The sequence below is a fragment of the Cricetulus griseus genome, chromosome 3 (assembly GCF_003668045.3).
Source record: "Cricetulus griseus strain 17A/GY chromosome 3, alternate assembly CriGri-PICRH-1.0, whole genome shotgun sequence".
Taxonomy (NCBI): Eukaryota; Metazoa; Chordata; class Mammalia; order Rodentia; family Cricetidae; genus Cricetulus; species Cricetulus griseus.
In genome coordinates this window covers 53,056,193-53,080,616 of record NC_048596.1, presented here as the reverse complement: position 1 = coordinate 53,080,616, position 24,424 = coordinate 53,056,193, and the positions used below count along the sequence as shown (strand labels likewise).

The 24,424-nt window shown below is 50.6% G+C and overlaps 1 protein-coding gene across 1 annotated transcript; it reads left to right on the top strand.

Moving 5' to 3' along the window:
- Positions 1 to 403: 403 nt before the first annotated feature.
- Ehd1 (EH domain containing 1) lies at positions 404 to 24,424 on the top strand. The gene is made up of 5 exons (XM_027408506.2): positions 404 to 920; positions 4,960 to 5,057; positions 18,916 to 19,328; positions 21,730 to 21,894; positions 22,307 to 24,424. Exons 1-5 carry the CDS (start codon positions 517 to 519, stop codon positions 22,829 to 22,831), a joined length of 1,605 nt encoding a protein of 534 aa, XP_027264307.1. The 5' UTR covers positions 404 to 516; the 3' UTR covers positions 22,832 to 24,424.

Below are 24,424 nucleotides of genomic sequence, written 5' to 3'. Positions count from 1 at the left end.
GCCGAGGTGTCTGGGGTGTCCTGGAGTCCACCGATGCTGGAGGATGCTCAGGCTAAGTACATCTCGGTGCTAGACTCTGGCTCGGCCAACAGCAGGACTTCCGCTAGCCACTCCTCGAGGGGCTGAGCAAAACAGGTGCGGTTGCCAGGGCACCGCAGCCACGGGCTCGCGAGATTTGAAATCAGCCAATGGGAAGCAGGGGAAGACGTGGCACGCGAGTAGGGCAGGACCTGGGGGACTCTTTTCCCCGCCCCCTCCCCGGCGGGCCCTGAGGCGGCCCGAGCGCCGGGCTCCGGCCTATAAAGGGGCCGCTCCGCGCGGCTCGCGCGGCTCTCGGCAGAGGGCGCTCTGGTGATCTGCGCGCCGGTCCGCGAGCCTGCGCCTGCGCAGTGTGGGCCGCGCCCCGCCCCCTGCCCCGCTGCCCTCCGCCGGCCGGCCGGCCCCTCCTCGGCCGCGAGCCCTCGTCCCGCTCAGCCGCCGCTCCGTCCCTCAGCAGCCAGCTCGGTCTCCGGCAGCATGTTCAGCTGGGTGAGCAAGGATGCCCGCCGCAAGAAGGAGCCGGAGCTCTTCCAGACGGTGGCCGAGGGGCTGCGGCAGCTGTACGCGCAGAAGCTGCTGCCTCTGGAGGAGCACTATCGCTTCCACGAGTTCCACTCGCCCGCGCTGGAGGACGCTGACTTCGACAACAAGCCCATGGTGCTCCTGGTCGGCCAGTACAGCACCGGCAAGACCACCTTCATCCGCCACCTGATCGAGCAGGACTTCCCGGGGATGCGCATCGGGCCGGAGCCCACCACCGACTCCTTCATCGCGGTCATGCACGGCCCCACCGAGGGCGTGGTGCCGGGCAACGCGCTGGTCGTCGACCCGCGGCGCCCCTTCCGCAAGCTCAACGCCTTCGGCAACGCCTTCCTCAACAGGTACCTACCCCTTCTTTCCAGGCGCGAGGACCACCGTGGACCCCCGCAGCCTTTGCCCCGATGGCCTTTGTCTCCAAGAGCCCCCGCCAGACCCCAGGCGACCACTCCCAGGGACTGTGGCCTGGTTGCGACCCAGTGACCACCCAGGTGTCGGGTAATAGGCATCGTCCACTCTTCTGGCTTCTGTCAACCCCAGAATCTTCCAGGTCATCAATTTAACTCTTTCCCCTTACCGCCGCTGACCCCAGACCTTCTCATAGAGCTCCCGGGGCCGCCGTAGGAAGATGAGCCCTTGCTGTCCTCCCTTTCTTGTTCCTCATTCTGGAGACACCCAATTCATTCTCATCAGTCGCCCTCCTTCGCTGGAGTATGCTTTTTAAGTGTCATGGGAAAACCTGAGACTTAGATGTTCCCTTCGCTGGTGTGTCTCACTCTCTGCTTCATATCCCCAGGGGACCGGTGGGAGGCAGCCCCCATTGAAGGCAGGGGAGGACAGAGTCTCAACATCTCTCCCCACAGCAGCACTGAAGTGAATTCCTGGCCAGCCAGGGGTACATGAGACGATTTAATGAGTCAGTGCTGCCTCAAGAGATTTCAGGGGGTGGTAACCCTGAGACCCTGAAATGACAGACTCCTGCATTTCACTATAGAGTTGATAGGTGTTTATGTGCCTCACTTGAGTCTCAGTTTCACCAGTTGAAGGGGTGAGGCAAGATTTAGCTCCTTAGGACGCTATGTATGGATCCCAGTGACCTGCCTGTCTGAAGGGCTCTAACACCCAGGATCACTTGTGTAAAGGAGGTAGTCTGGCATCCTAGCCTTCACCCACAAAAGGCATGACAGGACTCACAGAGCCTGCCCTCCGTGCTCCCTCTTTCAAGGAGTGACTCTACATGCCTTTCGAAGTCTGCATTCAGCCTGGGGGAACAGCCTAGGAAAGAATCTGAATTCTGCTTTCCAGGTCTCCGCCCTATATGAGCACATTCCTCTACAGACACTGTCCAGCAGGACAGGGCGGGCCAGCTTGTTCTAGAGCAAGCTGCCAGGCCTGCCTCCTGCACGGAACTGACCTTTAATGTTGTCTGTTTGTCCCTTCTAGGCAATTTCAGCTTGTCTTGTTTTCTGATGATGGTGTTTGCTTGACAGGCCTGTTGAGTACAATGCTCTGGTACCCTTAGCCTGAATGGAGCCTTTCCCTAGGGCTTTGCTGTACCTGTAGGTAGGGCATTGGCTGTTGATGGGAGCCATTGGTCTGGTGAGAAGTTTGGCTACTGGGCCAAGGAGTTCATTCATGCATTACGTCTATGCTTCAGGAGTGATAGGAGCCTTCTCCTGTGAGCCTTCACTGTTCCAACTACTTTAGCCTATGTCTTTACCTCATTGTGAGGGCAGATCTTTCAAACAAGGAACTTGGCACCTGCTCAGTTTCCCACCTTTGGAAATGCAGAGCTGAAGAGCAGAGCGATCTTGCACCCCGTCCACTCCCAGCTCAATACCTCACGAAACCCAGGCCCTGCTGAACTGTCAGATGGTCTGTTCTTTGTGCTTTGTGCACTCACTGCTACTGCTCCCATAAAGGAACAACAGAGGAACCCTTGGCAAAGGACAGGCACTTTGGTAACTTGGGGTCCATGGCATCTAAGAACTATACTTATATTTCCTTCTTGTAACCACCCCAATTCCAGAGGGTCTCTAAAAATGCTGGTGCAGTCCAAGACCGGAGCTGTGTCAGGATGTTCAGACCATGGTGCCTCTGGCCAGGGAGGGCACAACAAAGGGGGCTTTTCTCTGGCTGATACAGCTTTGCCTGGCACTCTTAAAGGGACTCACTGAGTCATGAACTTGACTTGCTAGCCTTTTTCTCCTGAGTGCTCCTCAGAGATAGTGAGAGGAACAGATGGAGGCAGACATGAAGGAATCCCGAGTGGTTTGTGAATGCTCCTCCTTGCATAACTGGACCCACCCACTTGTCCTAAGAACTGAATTCTCTGTCCTGGTTGCCAAGGGAAGCATTTGTACTGCCCCCTGCCTTTCTTGCTGTACACTTAACAGGCCCTGCCGATGCTCCTTTGGGGCCCTTTTGTGTGTGTTACTTCTCAGAGCCAGCTCCACTTCCACTCCTTTTTTTTTTTTTTTTTTTTTTTTTTAATTTAATTTTCCTTGTCACTCTCTCTCCATTGAGTATAGGAATTTATTCCCAGCAAGAAGAAACTCAGGACTGGCAAGCAGTGACTTACAGCAGTAGGGTCTGATGCATTTGGAAACAGTACCTTTCACATTGTCCCCCAGCCTGTGGGAGTGTGGGGCCACAGGAGACACTTCATCTGCCTGAGTGCTGCCCACTGTAGGCAGGGCAGTTTGGAGCCTGTCTCTGGCAGACAATGGGTCTGTATTTTCTTTGCTCATAATAGAGAGGTATTTATTTATTTATTTATTAGTTTTTCAAGACAGGGTTTCTCTGTGGCTTTGGAGGCTGTCCTGGAACTAGCTCTTGTAGACCAGGATGGTCTGGAACTCAGAGATCCACCTGCCTCTGCCTCCTGAGTGCTGGGATCAAAGGTATCCGCCACCACTGCCTGGCTCAGTAGAGAGATTTTTAAAGGAGCCTTTTCTCTGTCCCCTAAAGAACCCCACCCTTTGAGACAGATGATAGCTGCTCTGGTAAACTCTTAGCTCAGCATGGAACACAGGTCCATAGCTCAACCCTCACCAAGGGTTTCCCCTCTCTATTGTGGCTTCCTCTTCTGAGGCTGGTTTTGACTTTCAAAGAATGGTGTCTGTACTTCTTCTCCCACACCACTGAGTACTGTTGGCCCATTGCGGTCCCTTCACAGGCAGCTGGCCCCAGCAGCAGCAGAAAGTGACCATCTCAGGACTGGGGTATGGCTCAGGGTGTAAGGTGAAGGTCTAAGCTCAGAGCTCCAGGACCCCTGTAAACACTGGGTGCAGGGTGTCATTGCAGGCCTGTAATCCCAGCACAGGTTAGGGGTAGGGCAGCAGGTAGACACTAAAGTGGATTCTGTGCATGCACACATACACATTTACACACAGACACACACACAGACACACACACACACACACACACACACACACACACACACACACACAGAGACCATTCCTTTTTAGTGTGTGGTAATTCAGCTAGAGGAATTGGCTTTTCTTTTTGTTGTTATTTTGGGTTTTTTGAGTCAGGGTTTCTCTGTGTAGCCCTGGCTATCTTGTAACTTGCTTTGTAGACCTTGCTGGCCTTGAATTTACAGAGATTGCCTGCTTCTGCCTTTTGAGTGCTGGGCTTCAAGGTGTGTGCCCCCATGCCCATCTTATTATTCCTTTTTTTGTTTTTTGTTTTTTGAGACAGGGTTTCTCTGTGGCTTTGGAGGCTGTCCTGGAACTAGCTCTTGTAGACCCAACTCACAGAGATCTGCCTGCCTCTGCCTCCCAAGTGCTGGGATTAAAGGCATGTGCCACCATGCCCAGCTGTGTTATTATTCTTTACACTTATTTATTCTGTGTCACATTGTATGCCACAGCACTGTGGAGATCAGTGGACAGTGTGGGTCAGCCTTCTCCTTGCACTGTGTGGGTTCTGAGGATTGAACCAAGGCTATCAGGCTTGGTGGCAAGTGTTCCTACCCACTGAGCCAGGGTCTTTCTGTGTAGACCATGCTGGCCAGGAATTTAATTAGCCTCGATCCTCCTGCCTCTGCTTCCTAAGTGTAAGATTATGTGTATGCATATCTGGGTGAAAATTTTAAGATGGAATTGCAAAGGCTCAGTGTCACACTTCTGTTTCCCTTCAGAACTGAAGCACGGTCTCATTCAGCTTTCACTAACAAGTCAGCAACTGGGAAGCTGAACTCATGAACCTTGGGGGGAAGAGAATGACAAGGAGGGAAGTACTGATGTTCTAAAGTTGAACCCTTCTGATAGTATTTCCAGTTAGTTTGTCTAGAGGAAGAAGAGGCCGAAAAGCTCTCCCATCCTACCTGGATCAGTGTCAGCCCCACTCTGATGTCTTCCTGGCTTTGCTTTCCTGCAGGTTCATGTGTGCACAGCTGCCCAACCCAGTCCTGGACAGCATCAGCATCATTGACACTCCTGGGATCCTGTCTGGAGAGAAGCAGCGCATCAGCCGAGGTAACCAGGCTCTGTGCTGAAGAGCCTCTCCCCATGCTGCCTTCCAGGTTTCTTCCAGCCTCAGGCTTTAAAAAAGTATGTTCAGGTGACAGACTTCTTACCTCATCTGTAAAGTCATGACCTGAGGGGCCACAGCTGCCTCCCTCTGCTCAGGTGACCAGAGTGGTCCAGCTGAGATCACAGTCTGGTCCATGCTGGATAGCCAGCTGCTTTTGAGCCCATTGAAGCTTGGGCCTTGGGCTATGAAGCAAAGTGGCAGGAAGTTTACTGATACCTGTGCCCAGGTGTCCCAGCAAGCATCAGCTGACCCCTGGACTCCTTGCCCCTTTTGCGTGGGAACACTGTGCCTTTCAGTGTCATGTCAGTTCCCAGTTAGTTCAGCCAGCCAGGCAGAAGGAGAAACTTGTGTGCAGCCTGCCTGAGCACTGGTGTAAATTTGCTTACATTTGCATAGCCCTTGCCAGTCAGCTGCCTCCCAGGGGCTGTCTGCTAGTGAAGGGGGTTTCCTGCTAGGTTCTGGTGTCCTGGCCAGTCCAGTTATGTCAACTCTGGCCAGCTTTTTCCATGCTTTTTAAAATATTTTAGGCTTTGTTTGTTTGTTTTATGAAATAGAACTTTATTTCTATAAACATAAAGATAACACATTTTCCAAAGTAGTTAAAAAACAGGGAGTGGGAGGCTGAGGATGTGGTTCCGTTAATAGAAGCCCTAGGTTCAGTCCTCAGTACAGCATAAACAGAACATAGTGGCACATGCCTATATTCTAGCACTTGGGGTGGCATAGAGGCAAGAAGATCAGTAATTCATGAAGGGTCATTCTTGGTTACATAGCAAGTCTGAGACTAGCCTAGGTTACATGAAGCCCTGTCTTAAAACACAGATTCCCCATCTCAAAGAGGGGCTGGAGCCTCAAGGAATACTCTCCCAGGATGTATTTCTGACCAGAGAGATGGGGAGAGGGGGTGTCCTCCTATCTGTCTGTCATGTTGCTTTGAGGTCCTTGTTCGGGTCAAGCCCAAATGTGTTTCATCCCTGGCTCTTTGGTAGAGGGGTAAGCACCAGCCGTTGGGTTGGAATACCTTCTAGGAGGAGACTCAGAGCTGGCCAGAAGTGGAGTTAGCCACTGCAGAGGAGGAAATCAAATACCCTCACTGGAGATGAAGCTCAGTGAGAGGGCACTGGGCTAGAATGCACAGGATCCTAGGTTCAATCCCCAGCCCAGCAAAGAAGGAAGGAAAGAAGGAAGGAAGGAAGGAAGGAAGGAAGGAAGGAAGGAAGGAAGGAAGGAAGGAAGGAAGGAAGGCCAAAGTGTGTTTTGAGAGGTAGTGTTAGAGAAAGAGAAAGAAAAAAAAAAAGAGGAAACAGTGAAATAGCCCAATGTGTAAAGCCACAGCCGCCGGGCGTTGGTGGCGTACGCCTTTAATCCCAGCACTCGGAAGGCAGAGGCAGGCGGATCTCTGTGAGTTCGAGGCCAGCCTGGTCTCCAGAGTGAGGTCCAGAACAGGCTCCAAAACTACACAGAGAAACCCTGTCTCGGAAAAACAAAAAACAAAAAACAAACAAACAAAAAAAAGCCACAGCCACCAACCTGGTGACCTGAATTGGATCCCTGGGAGCCATATCATGAGGGCATGAACCATTTCCAGCAAGTTATCCTCTGACCTACATATGCATACTGTATACACACTCACAATTTAAAAGTTCAGAAGAGCCCAGTGGTGGTGGTGCACACCTTTAATCCCAACACTCGGGAGGCAGAGGCAGGTGGATCTCTGAGTTTGAGGCCAGCCTGGTCTACAGAGCTAGTTCCAGGACAGGCTCCAAAGCTCCAGAGAAACCCTGTCTCAAAAAAAAAAAAAAAAAAAAAAAAGTTGGAAAGAAAGAAAAGGAAGAAATACAAGATCCTGATGTAGCAGCACTAATCCCAACATTCTTGAGGCTAAGGCAGGAAGGTTATGTCCATTCTCAAATTCTACAAGCACCAGTGGTTAAATTTGTTTTCATTAACTTACTCTTTCCTTTGGCCCTGCCCTGGGGTGGGGGATGTTGAAGCATGGGTGTCTGCTGTGGCTGTGCTAGGTGGTGCTCTCTCTTTTCTAGGGCTGTGGGGGCCCCAGCCAGCATGGTGGGGGTTGTGTACTGACTACAGAGCAGTGAGCTGGCTGTCTCTAATCAGGTTAGAAGCTGCCAGTTCAGCTTTCTTTTTTTTTTTTTTTTTTTGAGATAGGGTCTCATGTAGTCCAGGCTAACCTTCAACTATTTTTCCCTCTGTCTCAGCATCCCAAATGCCAGGATTGCAAGTGGGCCTCATCCCTGATACTGGTTAAGCTTTCAGCCTCACTCACTCCTATGAGAGTGACCCTCTTGGAAGTTCAAGGGAACAGATTTTGAGACCCTTTGCAAAAAAGCAAGGGCCACATTTCTTCTTTCTGACTGCTATTACTATTCAACCTGTTTTAAGAGGACATCTGCTGAGCAGGTGGCACAAGCCTGTGACCCCAGCTACTTAGGGATGGGACAAAAACATCACATGCTTAAGGCCTGCCTGGGTTACAGAGTGACCTCAGGGCAAATTAGAGATCTTGTTCCAGAATGAAAAGAAGGGGGGTTGGGGAGATGGCTCAGTTGGTAAAGTGCTTGCCACACGAGCTTGTGCCTGTAAAGCTGGCTGGGTGTGGTTGTAAACACATATAATCCCAGTACTGGAGGACAGACCAGCCTAATCTATACGAGTTAGTGAGTTCTAAATGCAGTGAGAGACCCACCCTATCACAAAAAAATAAGGTGAAAAATTGACAAAGGAAGACACCTGACATTGACCTCTGGTCCCACATACGAACACACTTGTTAACAGAAGTAAGGAAGACTAAAGATATAGCTCAGTGGTAGAGCCTTCACCTTGCGTGCATGAGGCCCCAGGTTTAGTTCTTACCATGAAAGAGAAGAGAAAAGACTTGGTAAGCAATGCACTTTTCTTTTTTCTTTTTCTTTTTCTTTTTCTGTTTCTTTTTCTTTTTTTGGTTTTTCGAGACAGGGTTTCTCTGTGTAGCTTTGGAGCCTATCCTGGCACTCACTCTGGAGACCAGGCTGGCCTTGAACTCACAGAGTCCTCCTGCCTCTGCCTTCCGAGTGCTGGGATTAAAAGGCGTGGGCCACCAACGCCCGGCTTGCGCTTTTCTTTTTTTTTTCCTTTTTTTTTTTTTTTTTTTTGGTGTGGGGGTGGGGTATTGAGTTAGGGTCTCACTATATAGCTCTCTGGCTGTCCTGGAACTCACTCTGTAGACCAGGCTAGCCTTCGCCTGCCTACACCTCCCCAGTGTTGGGATTAAAGGTGTGCACCGCCATGTTTGGCATGCATTACACTTGCTAGAACACCATTGCTTATGGACCTTCAGGGCTGAAGTAAAGGCTTTGGGGTGTTTGGGGTTCTTGTGGTCCTTGTAAACTCATAAAGGGAGCCCAGAAGTAAATTTTTCACCAAAGCCAGAGTAAAGCTGGAAAATCCAAGTAAGCCTCTCTTAAGAGAAGAGCTGCAGTAGGAGCCTGTTCCAGCCTGCACTAGGCTGAGGCATACTGGTCATTGTTTGAGGCTGACAGAGTTATCTTTTGGCTGAGCCAGACTCCAGCAGACTAGCTGTGTGGTGAGAGCACAGCTCAGATAAGTGACAATAGCTCACCCTCAAAGGCTTATCTTGCCAGAGTGCTGGGGCTGGTAAGGAGGTGAGGCCTTCAAGCTTGGAGGAAGGGATGGAATGGCAAGGGTGTGAGGTTCTTGTAGCCTGTGTGGGCTCCTGAAAATGAGCTCAGAGGCTGCCAGTACTAGGCATGGTGATGTTCATCTGCTCTGCTATCTGTTCTCAGTGTTTTCCAGGCAGAGCAGCTTTGGATTTTATGCCCTGGGATCCCTAGCCTGCCACTGGGGCCGCTGGGATATTCCTTTCCTGTTGCTTTCCTGTTAGGAGAGTGACATGGCAGGGATCTCAGCTTGCTTGTGTCTGGGGGGAAAACCACCAAAGTGATGCTTTGACAGTGTGATTTTTTTTTTTTTTTCCTGTGCTGGCGATGGAACCCAGATCTCCCAGTATGCTAGACTAGTGCTCTTACCACTGAGTCACACCACACCCCCAGTAGCATTTTGGTTGGCACCAAAGAGGATACTAGTGTACCCAGACAGGACACACTCAAGTAGCCTGTTTAGGTGACCAATTTTTCTAAACCATTTTTTCCCTCCTTAGTCCTAGCAGTCCCCATTTAAATGTTACCCAGTTAGAATTTAAGCGTGAATATTTTATGGCGATGAATAAGATGACCATGTGGCCAGTCAGAGGTGCTCAGTGTGGGCTCCAAGGTGATCACAGGTTTATGGATAAAGGAGGCTCCCTCTCAAAGACCCCACCCAGTAGTCTTCCTTGTTCATAGCAGAGGTCAACCGGGGAGTGTGTTCCCATGGAAAGCAGGTGTCTCCCCTCAGAAAGTTAGGTCCTGAGGAGCAGGTGACAGGAGTGACAGGCCTTGCTGCAGTTGGTAGTTGTTTCTTGGAAAACACAACATCCCTGTGGAGGTCGTTTACACTGGAGCTTTGCCTCTTCCCTTTGGGTCCATCCCCATCCTGTTGGTGTCCCCTCTTAACTTTTTTCCTTTTCCTTATGGCCCCTCATATGTGCATGAAATTCATTCAAGAAAGACAAGTAGAGTTGGGATAGATCAAAGTGACCAAGCTGCCCTGGCTCTGCTAAGAACTGCTGATAATTGTGTCCCTTTGGGGTCCCAGGCTCTACTTGCCTGACGTTGCTTATCTGCTGCGGCTTGAAAGATAACATTCTCTCCTGTCAGCAGGGTAAGGTGGCCTTTGGGAGCACCATTTATTCCTCAATGCCACTCTGATAAAGGGATTCAAAGGGCATCCAGGGCTGTATGGGGCTGGTGCCCTGGGCCTCCAGGGTCATTACCACTACATAGTCATCACACTGTGCCTAGGGCTGGGGTCTTTCCATGTGACTGTGAGCTTTGCTATAACTTTGGTGCTTTGCTTGACCCCAGGAAAATTATATCAGCAAAAGGAGTGTGGCTTCAGCTTGGGTTACCAAGTGGTGTCCTATCTGGCATAGTGCCTGCCTTCTTGCTAGCATTGCCTTGTCTGTGTGCTCTCTTTTATCTCTGCAGCTATGCAAAGGAAGAAGCTGTTGCTTTTCTGATGAGGAGCTCCCTCTGAGGAGCACTGAGAGATGAGCCTGGGAACACACAGATGGCTAGTGTCTGCCCAAGACTCAAACCTGGAAGGGGCTCTGTGCCTACTGCAGTGTAGCCCAGAGAAACTGTGTCAGCATGGACTCTGAGTGGGGTCAGACCCTGCTGAGGCAGTTGCTGGGCTGGGCTTCCTGGAAACATAGATGACCATGGCCAGACTAGTAGCTATGTTGTCTTCTGTTTTCCATCTGTGCCTTGCCTCTAGCCAGAAACCACCTCACACTAGCCATGGAAGGCTTGTAGAGCTCAAGGCCAATCTGGCTATTCTCCTGAGTTTTCACTTGCCTTCCTACCACTGTCATGGTTCCCAGGGTCCACCTCAGCTATTCTGGTTCTAGAGGATCTTTGCATAGGATCTTTGGCCCAGACTCCCATCCATGTGTTCTAAAGCCCAGAGACACAGAAGTGAGGCTACACCTTGGGTAGTTCTTCTGCCCTTTTGGCCATCCCCTGAGATGCTTGGCACGTACACCCTCCAGTCCAGTCTCATGAAGTTTTGTAGACCAGAGAATGTTTTCAGGGGTTGCCCAGAAGCCTGGGGCCAGGTTCAATGCTGCACGCCTGTTGGTTTCATAGTGCCTTAGTACTGCAGGAGCCAAGTGGCTATAACACATGGGCCTCTTAGGGTTGTTGGTATTCCTGATAGGAACTTCTGTATGCTGGGCTCTTACCTAATGCCTGGCACACAGTTAAGTGTGCAAATGTCAGTTAATAATGAGACTGAAAACTCCAGGGTTTCCCAGACTTTGCTGTATTCTGAGTAATGTCTCAGAGAGGAACCTGAGGCAATCAATACTGCTTCAGTTGGGCTTCTAGACTGCACAGCCTCCCAAGGGCTGACTGGGCCCAAAGCCTTCAACCCTCATCCCTCCCTGTCTCCCCCTCTCTACGCAAACATGCTGCTTTGGCCTCACTTTCTGATGTGGGTGCGCCGGCTCTGCCTGTGGAGGCGTCGTACCAGGCTGTGCTGCCCTTGGCACCTGTTCCCCAGGCTGCCAGTCGGCGGCAGGCTAGGGAGCAGCTGGCCCAAGTGCCTACAAATGTTGGATTTATATTTGGGGTACGCAGCATTCTTCGCACCTTAGAAGCTGCCCTTGCCTGTTCCTCCATCAGATCTGTATTTCTTAGGTCCAAACATTTACAGAGTGCTGGCTTTCTGCCAGCTACACACTGCACCCAGCCCTCCCAGCAGTCTCAGAGGCGGGAACTTACTGTCATTTTGCAGAGAAGGGCCTGGAGATTCAGAGAGGGCAAGTGGCCTGCTTCAGTGGCCCAGCTGCCTCCTGAGTCTAAGGGATTCAGGGTTGAAATGTGGGCCCAACAAGAGTCTGTCTGTCCCTTCCCCCCAACCTCTACTGTCACTTATTTTCAGGTCAGATGTATTTAGGGCCATATTGCAACAGCCATATCCCCCTGCTACCAGAATGGAGAACATTCCCTCAACTGGAAAACTTGCCTGGGCAGTCCCTTTCTCCCTGATGGAGCTTGGCATTTTTGAGATTTATCCATGTATATAAGATCAAGTGTTTGTGCCTTTACAAAAAGATTGTTTCTAGAGATGGAATCAGACCCTAGAGCTTCATGTTCTTCAGAGAAGCTCTGCACTGGCTGGCCACATCTCTGCCCTTGGACTGTTCCTTCTGGGGAGGGGTGGCTCCCCTCTTTACCACTGTTCTTTCACGCTAGGAGGGGTTCTGGGCAACCCTGGTTTGAAGCAGTGTTTTGGGTTTTCAAGACAGAGTTTCTCTGTGTAGTCGTGGCTGTCCTGGAACTTGCTCTATAGCCAGGTTGGCCTTAAACTCACAGAGATCCACTTGCCTCTGCCTCCTGAGCGCTGAGATTAAAGTCATACACCACCACCACTATTGAAGCTACCAGAAATATCTTTGTAGAGGACTTGATGGTAGACTTGAGCTTTTGTTTCCCTGGGGCAAATGCTTACTTAGGGGCAGAACTCCCTTGCTTAACCTCTGTGCTATTTGGAGTGGACCGTTCTTAAGTTGAGCATGAGGAGGAGTCCTCTTTGTGCCACTTGTCCCAGCTCTGGGCTCCTGTCTCCAGAGTCAGAGCAGTTGGAAACTGTGATGTAGCTCTTCGTTGAAAAATAATGAGGCCCATGCAGTTTGAATGACAGGAAGTAAGAGTGTATGAGAGAAAAACACTCTATTGTTTTATGTTCTAGAAATTTTTGGAATGTGTGAAGCAACTTTCCCTGGCTGCTGGAACTACCTGTGTTTGGAAGAGTGCTGCTGTAGGGTGGGGTGCTTCATCATAGCCTGGGTCCCCACCTCTGACCACCTCTTGTCAGGAAGGTCAACTAACTTGTAGCTGGACCAGTAGCACCTGGGGTGACTTGGACTTCCTGCACACTGTGGGCCTATGGAAGCTTGCTGGGAACAGCTCTTGTGCTGGCCTTTGGCTCCTGTCACCCTCTCAGCAGCTGCAATACTTGAGGCTCTGCCCTGCTCCTCCTCCTCTCTCTTCCTACAACTTCCCCAGCACCTGGTTTTTCATTTTTAAAATTTATTATTTTGGAGTCGGGCATTGGTGGCACAGGCCTTTAATCCCAGCACTTGGGAGGCAGAGGCAGGCAGCTCTCTGTGAGTTCGAGGCCAGCCTGGTCTCCAGAGCGAGTGCCGGGACAGCCTCCAAAGCTACACAGAGAAACCCTGTCTCGAAAAACCAAAAACCAAAAAAAAAAAAAAAAGTTAAATAAATAAAATAAAATAAAAATTATTTTGAGCCAGGGGATGGTGGTGCATGACTTTAATCCCAGCACCCTGGAGGCTGAGACAGGTGGATCTCTGAGTTCAAAGCCAGGCTGGTCTACAGAGTTCGTTCCAGGACAGGTAGGTCTGTCTCAAAAAAAAAAAAAAAAGTATATACACACATTATTTTGTGTGTGTGTTGTGTGTGTACATATTTGTGCAAACATACCTGTCTAGTTCCTTCAAAGGCCAGAAGGTGTTGGATCTGTTGGAACTGGAGTTTCATATGGTTATGAGTTGCTGTGTGGGCGCTGGGAATTGAACCTGGATCTTCCATAAGAGCAACCAGTGTTCTCCACTGCTGAGCCTGGTTTTTAATTTTTTGAGACACGCCTAGATGGTATCAAACTTGTGTTCCTACTCAGCCTCATGAGTGCTAGGATTGTATGATGTGTACCACTATGCCTGTCTTATCTTTGCTTTTAAAGACAGAAAATCACACAGTTGGTAGTGCCATAGACTTTTTCCTTTTTGATTTTTCAAGACAGGGTTTCTCTGTAGCTTTGGAGCCTGTTCTGGAACTCGCTCTGTAGACCAGGCTGGCCTCGGAACTCACCTGCCTCTGCCTTCCGAGTGCTGGGATTAAAGGCATGCGCCACCACTGCCTGGGAGTGCCATAAACTTTTAATTTCAGCACTCAAGAGGCAGGAGGATCTCTCTGTTCAAGGCCAGCCTAGTCTAATAGTGAGTTCCAGGGAGGCTATATATTAAGACCCTGTTTTAAAAAAGCAAGCAAACAAACAAACAAACAGAATATCATATAACCTGAGCTGGCCCTACCTCCTTATTTCTCCAAGGATGACCTTGAATGCCGGATTCTCCTACCTCTACCTTCCAAGTGCTGAGATTATAGGCATGTGTTGTCACACCTGAATTTCCTTTGTTTTTTTAATTGTTGTAAAATGTACCTAATATATAAGGTGTACTGTTTTATACATTCTTAGGGTACAGTTGGGGGAGGGGGTTGTTACCTTCACATTGCTGTGCAGTTGTCACCCTGTCTACCTTAGAACTCTTCCTCTTCCCAAAAACTTGTCAGTGAACAGTGGTCCCCTGCCCTCCGCCCCAGCATAGGCTCCAATACTGCCCTGGCTTCTACATAAGTGGATCTGTGTTTGTTGGGGTTTGCCCTCTTAGGCTAGTTTATTTCATTTATTGACGTGGCTTCTTGTCCCTTATCTGAGGTGGCTTTGGTTTCCACTGAAGTCTCTTTGCCTGCTTCTTTGCTCCTCTGCCTAGCCTATCTTCCCCAACTATATGTATGCTTTGTGTCTTTGGTGGAAACTGGTGTCCACTCTCTCTAGCTAGTCTAGCAGTGTAACCATGTAGCACTTTCTTTTCCTCTTTATGCTGTGGGCTTGCTGTTGTGTTTGTGGTACAGATATGTGACCTACCTGGTGTGTCTAAAGAGTCTGAGGCCTATTGCTTTGCTAACCCTTGTTACCTGCCTGAGCTGCATGCCAGGCAGTGTGCTATGAGGCTTGGGGCACTGTGTGGATCTCCTAAACTTCACAGTGCTTCTGCGCTGTGGTCTCCAGTGTCCCTGGAAACTGGTGTGTGTCTCCTCTCTAAAGCCACATAAGACACCTCTAAGGGCAGTGAGAGACACTGGGTTCAAGAGTGCCAGACAGGGGGGCTGGAGAGGTGGCTCAGTGGTTAAGGGCACTGACTGCACTTCTAGAGGACATAGGTTCAAGTTCTAAGGTAGACAGGCAAATCTGCCTACCTCTGCCTCCCGAGTGCTGGGATTAAAGGCGTGCGCCAACAGTAGTGGAGTTTTAAGATAGGCTACAGAGGAAGAGTTCTAAGAGTTCAATTCCCAGCACCCACATGGCAGCTCCCATCTGTCTGTAAATCTAAGATCTGATAGCCTCACACAGACATACATGCAAGCAAAACACCAATGCACGTAAAATAGAATATAAATAAATTTAAAGAGGCCAGCCTGGGCTATGGAGTAATAGCCTATTTGGGAAGAGTGAATTCCAGGATAGGGTCCAAAGCTACACAGAGAAACCCTGTCTCGAAAAAAAAAAAAAAAAAAAAAAAAAACCCTCCAAAAATAGCCAGGTGGTGGTGGTGCATACCTTTACTCCCAGCACTCTGGAGGCAGAGGCAGGCAGATATCAGTGAGTTTGAGGCCAGCCTGGTCTATAGAGTGAGTGCCAGGACAGCCAGAGCTACACAGAGAAACCCTATCTCGAAAAACAAAATGAAACAAAACAAAACAAAAAAACCTTCAAAAATAAATAAATAGAAAATCCCCTTCACCTGGGGGAGGGAAAAAAGAAGGAAAAACACTTAAATGATGCTGGACATGGTGGCTTGTGCCTTTAATTCCTTACTTGAGAGGCAGAGGGAGAGGCAGATGATATCTGAATTTGATGCCAGCCTGTCTCATAGTGGTGAGTTCCAGGCCAGTCAGGGATACATAGTGAGACCTTGCCCTCCCAGGAATGGAAGAAAAACAAAACAAAACAGAAAGACAACCAACTTGAGGTGATAACCAAGAACCAGGCTTGTGGAGGAGGAGCAGGCAAAGAGACTCCTCCTGTTTCTGTCATTTCTGTGTTCCCTTCCCCCAGCCAGAGGGAAACGGATTGAGGCCATACTGGGTAGGGCTTGGGAGGGTGACCTCTGCTTCCCTGCTGTAGTTCTGGCTGCCTAGCCAAAGCCAATAGGACCAGAGATGCTTGGCCCAGGGTGCCCTTGTTCCCAGGAACTGGAATTTGGCCTTGCTGCTGCCCCAGCTGTGTGAATTAGTCAGATGTGTGACTGGGAAGGAGTTGAGGCTTCACTTTGTTGAACAGGAGAGTCATAGTTCCTGAGTCAGCGCTTCTTCAGCACTGTGCTGTGTTCCTAGAACTCATAGGAGGCTTCGGGGGCCCCAGGCAGGCCCTGGGGGGTTAGCTGGGGTGCAGTCTAGAGAGCCCTGGGCGATAGCTACCTCTCCTGGCCTCTGCTTCCCCACTATTCTGCTGCTCTAGGCCTTTCCTTCCAGCTTTCTGCTGACATTTCACTCCTTAAGTGTCCCTCGCTGCTCTAAGAGCCAGCTGCAGGGAGCAAGGGTGCCCTGGGCCTTGTACTTTGGAACTGACCTTCTGTGCTAGTAGCGGTGTTGACACCCAGTGACCTTGCACTTGCTGGAGCTGTGCACAGAAACCTGGAGCTCTAACACCTAACCAGCCACTCACAGGAGAGTCCCTTCTCTGCCCAGACTGCAGCTTAGTGTACCTCCACCTGGGCGGAAACCCCGGCTTGCTGACCACTCTGCCCCAAATCCCTGTGTGCTGGGCTTGTGGATGTCAGAAGACAACCTTGTAGCCTCTCTCCTTCCACTGTCACATGGGTCCCAGGGAGCAAAGGCAGACTTCCAGGCTCCTGTGGCAAGTGCCTTTATCTGCTGAGACATCTCATTGGGCTGGCTTAGTTTTTGTTACTTGTTTTCTGGCATTGCCTGGGATTGAACCCAGAGCCTTCCTCATGCTATGTAAATGTGCTGCCATGTTTCAAAATCTGTGTTCTTTCTGGATACCTCATTGTGGGAGAGAGACTCACTTTTCTGTGGTCTTGGCTGCAGTCAGGGACTAGTAGCAGGCGTGTTGTTTGACTTTGCAGAGCTTTGTTTCTGCTTGGCCTGTCTAGCCTAGCACCTCCAAAATGCCATCACCCCAGAGCCTAGGGGCTTTACACACAGGATGGGGAACAGTGGCTAGGCCAGGGCCCTGTGTTGCCTCCCTGGCTGTATGATGCAGTCAGTAGGCCTTCGTGAATGGGACGGCTGGGGGATGTGTGCCAGTATCCTTTCCCCTTCTGCCTTCTACATCTGGAGACTGCATGTCAGCCCTCCCAAGATTGGGCTTGGTGGAGTGGTTTTTCCCAGAGAATGCTGGAGCAGGCTATGGGACAAGAGCCTACCTGGGCCAGTGTCCTGGACTGTCATCTGTCTGAGTGGCTTTTCTGGCTCATCTTCTGGGGTCTTGGCAACTCTCTAGGGAGGACTTAGTGGTTCTTAGAAGGCGGGTTTATATCTGGGGTGACCTGGAACCTGTGCATATTAGGTGAGTGACTGAGACTGAACCCAGGGCCAAGGTGAGTTTCAACGGAGAGGTCAGGCTGTTCCTGAGGCTTCCCAGCTCTGCTTAGTGTTCTAAAAGATGAGGAATCCTCACTTCTGGGAGCAGTGGAAAAAATGTTTGAAGAGCATAATTGAGATGAAAGTTAAAGTCCAGAAGCCACTGACCTAAGTTTATAGAAAATGGCAGGCTCTGTATGTGTCAGACATGCAGCTTTCTTTTTGAATCCTAGGCTGTGACTCCAGGACATAATCACCACATCTGCATCACAGTCCTCAGAAAACCACAAAAGGCTCATGCACTTTTTCACACCCTTTTTTAATTTTTAAACTTTATTTGGTGTGCATGAACACATGCCACAGTGCAGTTGTGGAGGCAAAGCAGACAGCTTTCTGGAGCTGCTCCTCTTCCTTCCTCTGTGTGTCCCAGGATCATGCACCGCAAGTGCTTTTACCCATTGAACCATCTTGTTGGCCCTAAATCATACTGTTTTTGGTTGTTTTGTTTGAAACAGTTGGATATCTCTTAGGCTGACCTCAAATTTGTTCTGTAGCTAAGGGTCTTTCTGCTTCTGCCTCCCAAGGTTTCCAGCATGCAGTAACCACCATGCTTGGCTAATAGTACTGTTATTAATGGAGAAATTTCAGTTATGTCTCTGTCATAGATGACTCAGGTCACTTTTTTTTTTTTTTCCAGACAGAGTTTCTTTGTGTAGTCCTGGCTGTCCTGGAACTCACTCTGTAGACCAGACTGGCCTCAAACTGAGATTTGCCTACTTCTGCCTCCCAAGTGCTGGGATTAAAGGTGTACGCCACCACTGTTGGGCCTCAGATCACTTTAATTGGGTTGGGAAACAGCACAGAATACGAGTTAGGACTGGAGTCTACCCAAGTCAGCAACTTGATTTAGAGAAGCATTTAAGACCCACAGAAAAAGGAAGTGGTCTATGGTACTTTTTAGGGCTTGTTGGAAAACAGAGGTCAGTAGACCTTCTGGGAGTGTTGGGAATTGGTATTGTCAGCTATGTAGACCTTTTAGTTTCTGTTGCAACAATTGAACTCAACTATTACAGATAAAAATTGGCATAGACATGTAAATGAATACCTTTGTTTCAATAAAACTTTATTCATTCATACAAGCAAGTGATGGGCCAGTTTTAGTCCCTGAGCTTGCCGGCCCCTATTGTAAAAAATAACTGAGGCTTGCACAAGGATCTGGTGTTTATAGACACAGGTTAGATAGCAGTTACAGGTGTGAGTGCTATTGCTTATTGTCACTACTGTTCAAGGCACACAACTGGCAAGTCTATCTCTGCATTATTACTGTGCTGAGCTATCATATAATCTTAGTGGCTTGCTTTGCCTGAGAAACTGTACGTGTCATATGGGTAAAAGTACCCCTTGAGGCTGGGCATTGGTGGCGCATGCCTTTAATCCCAGCACTTGGGAGGCAGAGGCAGGCAGATCTCTGTGAGTTCGAGGCCAGTCTGGTCTACAGAACAAGTACCAGGATAGGCTCCAAAGCTACACAGAGAAACCCTGTCTCGAAAGACCAAACAAAAAAAAGAAAGAAAAACAAAAAACAAAAAAAAAACTACCCCTTGAGGCAGGAGAGACCAACGAGTCTGCCTTTGGGCTGCTGTACTGTTCAGTTCAGAGCATTTTAGGAATTTACAAAATAACCTCCAGCCTAGAAATTCCAGGCCACATCAGTGCTCAGAAGCACTAGGGAAGCCTTGGGGCCATGCTCAATCCTCTCCTCCCTCAGGTTATGACTTTGCGGCTGTCCTGGAGTGGTTTGCTGAGCGCGTGGACCGCATCATCCTGCTCTTTGACGCCCACAAGCTGGACATCTCAGACGAGTTCTCAGAAGTTATCAAGGCCCTCAAGAACCACGAGGACAAGATCCGTGTGGTGCTAAACAAGGCCGACCAGATTGAGACCCAGCAGCTGATGAGAGTGTACGGAGCTCTCATGTGGTCTCTGGGGAAGATTATCAACACCCCCGAGGTAGTCCGGGTCTACATTGGCTCCTTCTGGTCACACCCATTGCTCATCCCTGACAACCGCAAGCTCTTCGAGGCAGAGGAGCAGGATCTCTTCAAAGACATCCAGTCTCTACCCAGAAATGCTGCCCTTAGGAAGCTCAATGACCTGATCAAGCGGGCCAGGCTGGCCAAGGTAGTCCCTGTGGCTGGGTGAGGGGATTGGCTGCTGCCAGATAGGCCCAGGGGCTCTGGGACTGGCACTTGGGGCCCAGTTTTTACCAAACATATATCACTTAACCTGTGTGTGAAAACCACTGCCTTGTGTACCCACTGTGCAGCCTGCTCTTGACTAAGGTCTTTAACCTGTGTCATCTCAGCCTGTTCTCTCTGAGTCTTATGCCCCACCTAGATCAGAAAATGCAAAGAACATGCATTCGCCTTAGAAATGTCAAACAGGAAGTTACTACAGAACAAAGGAGGCCACCAGGAAGTGGAATGTGCTGGCCTGGTTGGCTTCAACAAACCCCTTGGGTGGGTGTGTGTGTGTGTGTGTGTGTGTGTGTGTGTGTGTGTGTGTGTGTGTACTAGTGTGCTCAGCTTGGCACTGAACAGTATGGACTCACAGGGAGTGACACACACAGCACCATTCAAGCCTTCGTGGGAGAACAATGTACATATGAAGCAGAAACATTGGTGATTTGGTGTTGCTGGTTAAGGTTCTGTCTGAGAGGAGGACTGGGGAGTCATCATGGTGGGATAAAGGGACCTGGGAGGCCTGCATGGGACTGGTGTGTAAGCTGGGACAAGAAGTAGCTAGAAAAAAAGATGGGTGCCAATCTGTGGCCCAAATAGTGCTGGATGCTACAGTCCAGACCCCTGGTGGCTGCTTTCTGCACAGACAATATAAATACCCTTTCCCATCGGTGGGAATGTGGGCCACATCCAGGTGCAGCACCACCTTCTGAGGTCCTTAAAGCCCTGGAACCTTAATGGCAGCTAAGCCTATGTGAGAGCCCAAAATGGCCTGAGCTAGGGAGTGGAGATCAGTGCCACCTCTGGGCTTTAGGGTATCCGAGTTTCTGCATCATGGGTTGCCTAGATAAGTCACTGGGGGGGCTGTTCAATGATGGCTCAGGTGACCCTTTGAATAGGAAGGCTTGACATGGAGTGGGTGGTGCGGTAGTGACCCTGTCCAAACACTGTTAACAGGGTTCCCATTGTCAGACTAGTCTGGAGGCTGAGGCAGGAATATACCTTGAACACTTGGCCTGAACAATTGTCTCAAAACACAAAAGTGGGTTTCTGCCTGGCCCCTCCCTTGAAAGGAGTTGACTCAAGAGACCTGTCATGTGAGCCACCTAGTCTCCAGAGAGACATCTCAGAGGGCAGGGTGTTTACAGCTGACTGGGGCACATGGAGAAGTACCTGTGGCCATTGAGACAGTCACTTCAGGAGCCTTCCCAGCCATCCCTGTTCCATTGCTGTCTGCATACTAGATACCAGGCACGCACCTCTGCCTCAGGGCCAGTCATAAAATATTTGGGGGGTTCCCTGGCCAGGGCAACCTAGGCTGATGCTTTATCCTTCACTACTGCCAAGTATCTGCCATTGTCACTCAAGTACCCCGGCTGACAAGGTAGCAGGGTATGGCATTTCCCATCCTCTTTACAGGGTACAGGGGTGGGTTTTTTGTTTTTTTCCAGTATCTCCAAATGCCTGTGTATGTAAGGTCTCCTCATGAGCTGAGCCTAGCAGTTCTGAGAAAGGAACTAATAAGAACTCTCATGTGACTGCCCAGGCTCCTAAAGGAGCTACCAGGTAGTACACAACTCTTGAGGCTACAGTGTCCACAACTGGAAATCCTACCGTCTCCAGTGCTGTTCCACATGGTTCATATACCACTGCTTGCTTTTCCTGGAGTGAGAGTGACTCATTGGCTTGTGCAGGCAGAGCTGTGACTGGCTTTGGGTGACCTGCCTACCTTGGCTTTCTTGGGAAGGCCTTGACACCAGTCCCAGGACCCGGGAAGGGCTGCTCCTCTTGGATGGTTTTGGGCCATCCAGTTCCCTGGACTGGGTAGGTGCTGGGGGCAGTTGAGGAGAGCTTTCATTGAATTTTCTGGTTCTGAGTTGTCCGGGCCTATTCTGGTGACACCTGGCTTATTGCTCAAGTGGGATTGGGACTCCTGAGCACTGCACAGACGCATGCTGGGATGAGGCTTCCCCACCACTCAGCTCTTGGTGGCTGTCATGTGTGTTGTATTGTTGGGAAGGCAGTGCAGGGAGAACACAGGTAGAAAAATGGGCAGAACTGAATTGTAATTCTGTACAAGAGTGTCATCTGTCCTCTGTTTGAAGTGCCCTTTCCCCGCTTCCATTCCCATGGCATTGAGCCCTTGTCATACCCCTTGTCAGAATTGTGTGTCACTCTTAGGCCTTTGGGTTCTTGTGATAGTGGCTTCACCTTTTAGCTTGACTTTGACCTTTCTGCTTCCCTCTACCCAAGCAGTGAACTTTAGGCACTAGAGGCCTCGAAGACCCTGAGGGCAGTGTGCCAAGCAAGTCTCTGATGCCCACTGTTTCCTGTCCCTTCAGGTCCATGCCTACATCATCAGCTCCCTCAAGAAGGAGATGCCCAATGTCTTTGGGAAAGAGAGCAAGAAGAAAGAGCTGGTGAACAACCTGGGAGAGATCTACCAGAAAATCGAGCGGGAGCACCAGATTTCCCCCGGTGACTTCCCGAGCCTACGCAAGATGCAGGTACAGTCTCCAGACCAGATTCTGAGCGCTCTGTGTGGGGCTGAGGCAGGCCCAGGGTGCTGGGCAGTGGTTCTGGAGGGAACCACAAAAGGAAGCAGCTGGGTTAGTCACCAGTTCCCCACCCGAATCAGAGTTGACCTAGGTCGAGACACTGACACAAAAGAGGGGAATGTGGTGACTCAGCCTGGGGGTGCGGCATGGCTGTCGATGAATCTTCACTGCGGCCTGGCGAGGATGGGCACTGCTGTGACCTCATGAGCAGAGTGAGGAGCCCGGCCTGCAGCACTAGCTCAGCTGCCTGAGCTGCCAAGTGGGAGCTCTGCTCTCCCTACTTGGGCAGCCTGGCTGAGTCCACTGCGTCTGGAGTCGAGGAGGCTGCCCCACCAGGCTTTTCTTTCTCCTCCACTCACAGGAACTCCTGCAGACCCAGGACTTCAGCAAGTTCCAGGCCTTGAAGCCCAAGCTGCTAGATACAGTGGATGACATGCTGGCCAACGACATAGCCCGGCTGATGGTGATGGTGCGCCAAGAGGAGTCCCTGATGCCCTCACAAGCTGTGAAGGGTGGTGCTTTTGATGGCACCATGAATGGGCCCTTTGGGCATGGCTACGGCGAGGGGGCTGGCGAGGGCATCGATGATGTTGAGTGGGTGGTTGGCAAGGACAAGCCCACCTATGATGAGATCTTCTATACACTGTCTCCTGTCAATGGCAAGATCACTGGCGCTAATGCCAAGAAGGAGATGGTGAAGTCCAAGCTGCCCAACACGGTGCTGGGGAAGATCTGGAAGCTGGCTGATGTGGACAAGGATGGCCTGCTGGATGATGAGGAGTTTGCTCTGGCCAACCACCTTATCAAGGTCAAGTTAGAGGGTCATGAGCTACCCTCTGACCTTCCTCCACATCTCATCCCACCCTCCAAACGGAGGCATGAGTGACAGCCATGCCTGACATACCCCAGCCCCCAGGGCTGCTGGCACTTTCTACCCGCCAGCTCCTTGCCTGCCTATGTGGGCCTGGGACTGGAGGGGCAGAGAGGGGGAGGGAAAGGGTCACCATTTTTCAAGGTCCATAAAGACTGAGCGGTGTTTCCTCAGCTCTTGAATAGGAAAACCACCATCTTTCTTTTAAGGCTGTCCGGGGTTCAGTGGGAGGCATGGGTGATGCTTGGATGTGAACAGTGGGATTTTGTGCACAAGAACCATGATATTTTTAATATATAATGTTAGGGGCAGCCTTCTTTCTTGCCTCTTCCTCTGTCTGACAGCCCCACACTCAGCCTCTCCCTACCCCAGCCTTGCCTTCTGCCTTGCCCTGGCCAGGCAGCAACAGGGACTCTGGGGAACCCCTCTCACAACCTACCCTGGCACACTCTTGTGGCAGCTGCCTCAGGACTGTGCAGACAGGAGAGCCCCCGCCCCTGCCCCCAGCTCCCTCAGTTTGTTTTTAGACTGAGGTTTATTCATGGGGCAGTAGCTGGCTTTCTCCTAGTGCTTGAGTAAGCTGTTCCACATTTCTGCTGTGGTCTGGGGGGCATGCCCTCCTTTACTTCCACACCCTGTCTCTGACATCCCAGCCATCATAGCAGCCACAGGTAGAAGACCCAGCCACTGTTAACTTTTGTGGGGATTGGAGAGGTTAGAGACAGTGTCTTCCAGGAAAATACATAAGCTAGGTATTGTTCTGTGACACTTTATACTTGACCCAATTTTCCAGTAACTCCCACAACACTTGTTCAAAGCTGTGATTTTTGTTTCCCTTTCCTATACTCCAGCCTTGGATCGGTTCCACCTCACAGCCAGCATAGAGCAGACCCCTTGGGCTTGAGTTGCCTTCTGGCTGAGGGGAGGTCATCCCAACTCCTGCTCTGAGGGGTCTGAGGGGTCTGAAATGTACTCGCTTAAAGTCAACCTTCATGGCAGCTTCCTGGAGCCCCTGACTGCCTTGGGGTGGGCAGTGGGCCCTGTGACCCGGGGTGGTGTGCTGGTAAGAGGAAGCCTGTGGCCTGGTCTGGGTGTAGTGTCCAAGCAGCAGGATAGGGGAAAACCCAACCCCTTCCCTCACCCTCTCATTTCCTTCCTCCCCTCCTCCCCTGCTGAGCCAAGGAGGTCTGGGTGTTCTGAGATCCCCAGACTGAGCAATAAGAAGCCAGAGCTAGCAAGTGACCACTTTGGCCACCTCACTGCAGCCTCAGGGACCTGGACACGCCCTATGGCCAGTGGTTGGCTGTCAGGGTGGGCTTTACACTGAGGTGGTGGAGCAGCTGCAGCCTGCTCATCTGACACTGCCGGTGGGCTTCAGGGAGCTGCCTGCCATCACCCAGCCCTGCTCTGGGCCTTGCTGGGGCTGAGCTCCAGCCTGGCCTGTTAGCTCCTTGCCTCGGCCTTCCATCCCTGCTGTTGGCTGAGGGTAGGTGAGATGTCCTCACAGGTCCACTATGTAACGTCCAGCTAGCTCGGTCCTCACCTATGGGGAGAGTGGCTGAGTGAAGACTTTGTTCCTTACATTAAAGAAAGTTTAATTGTGCCAAG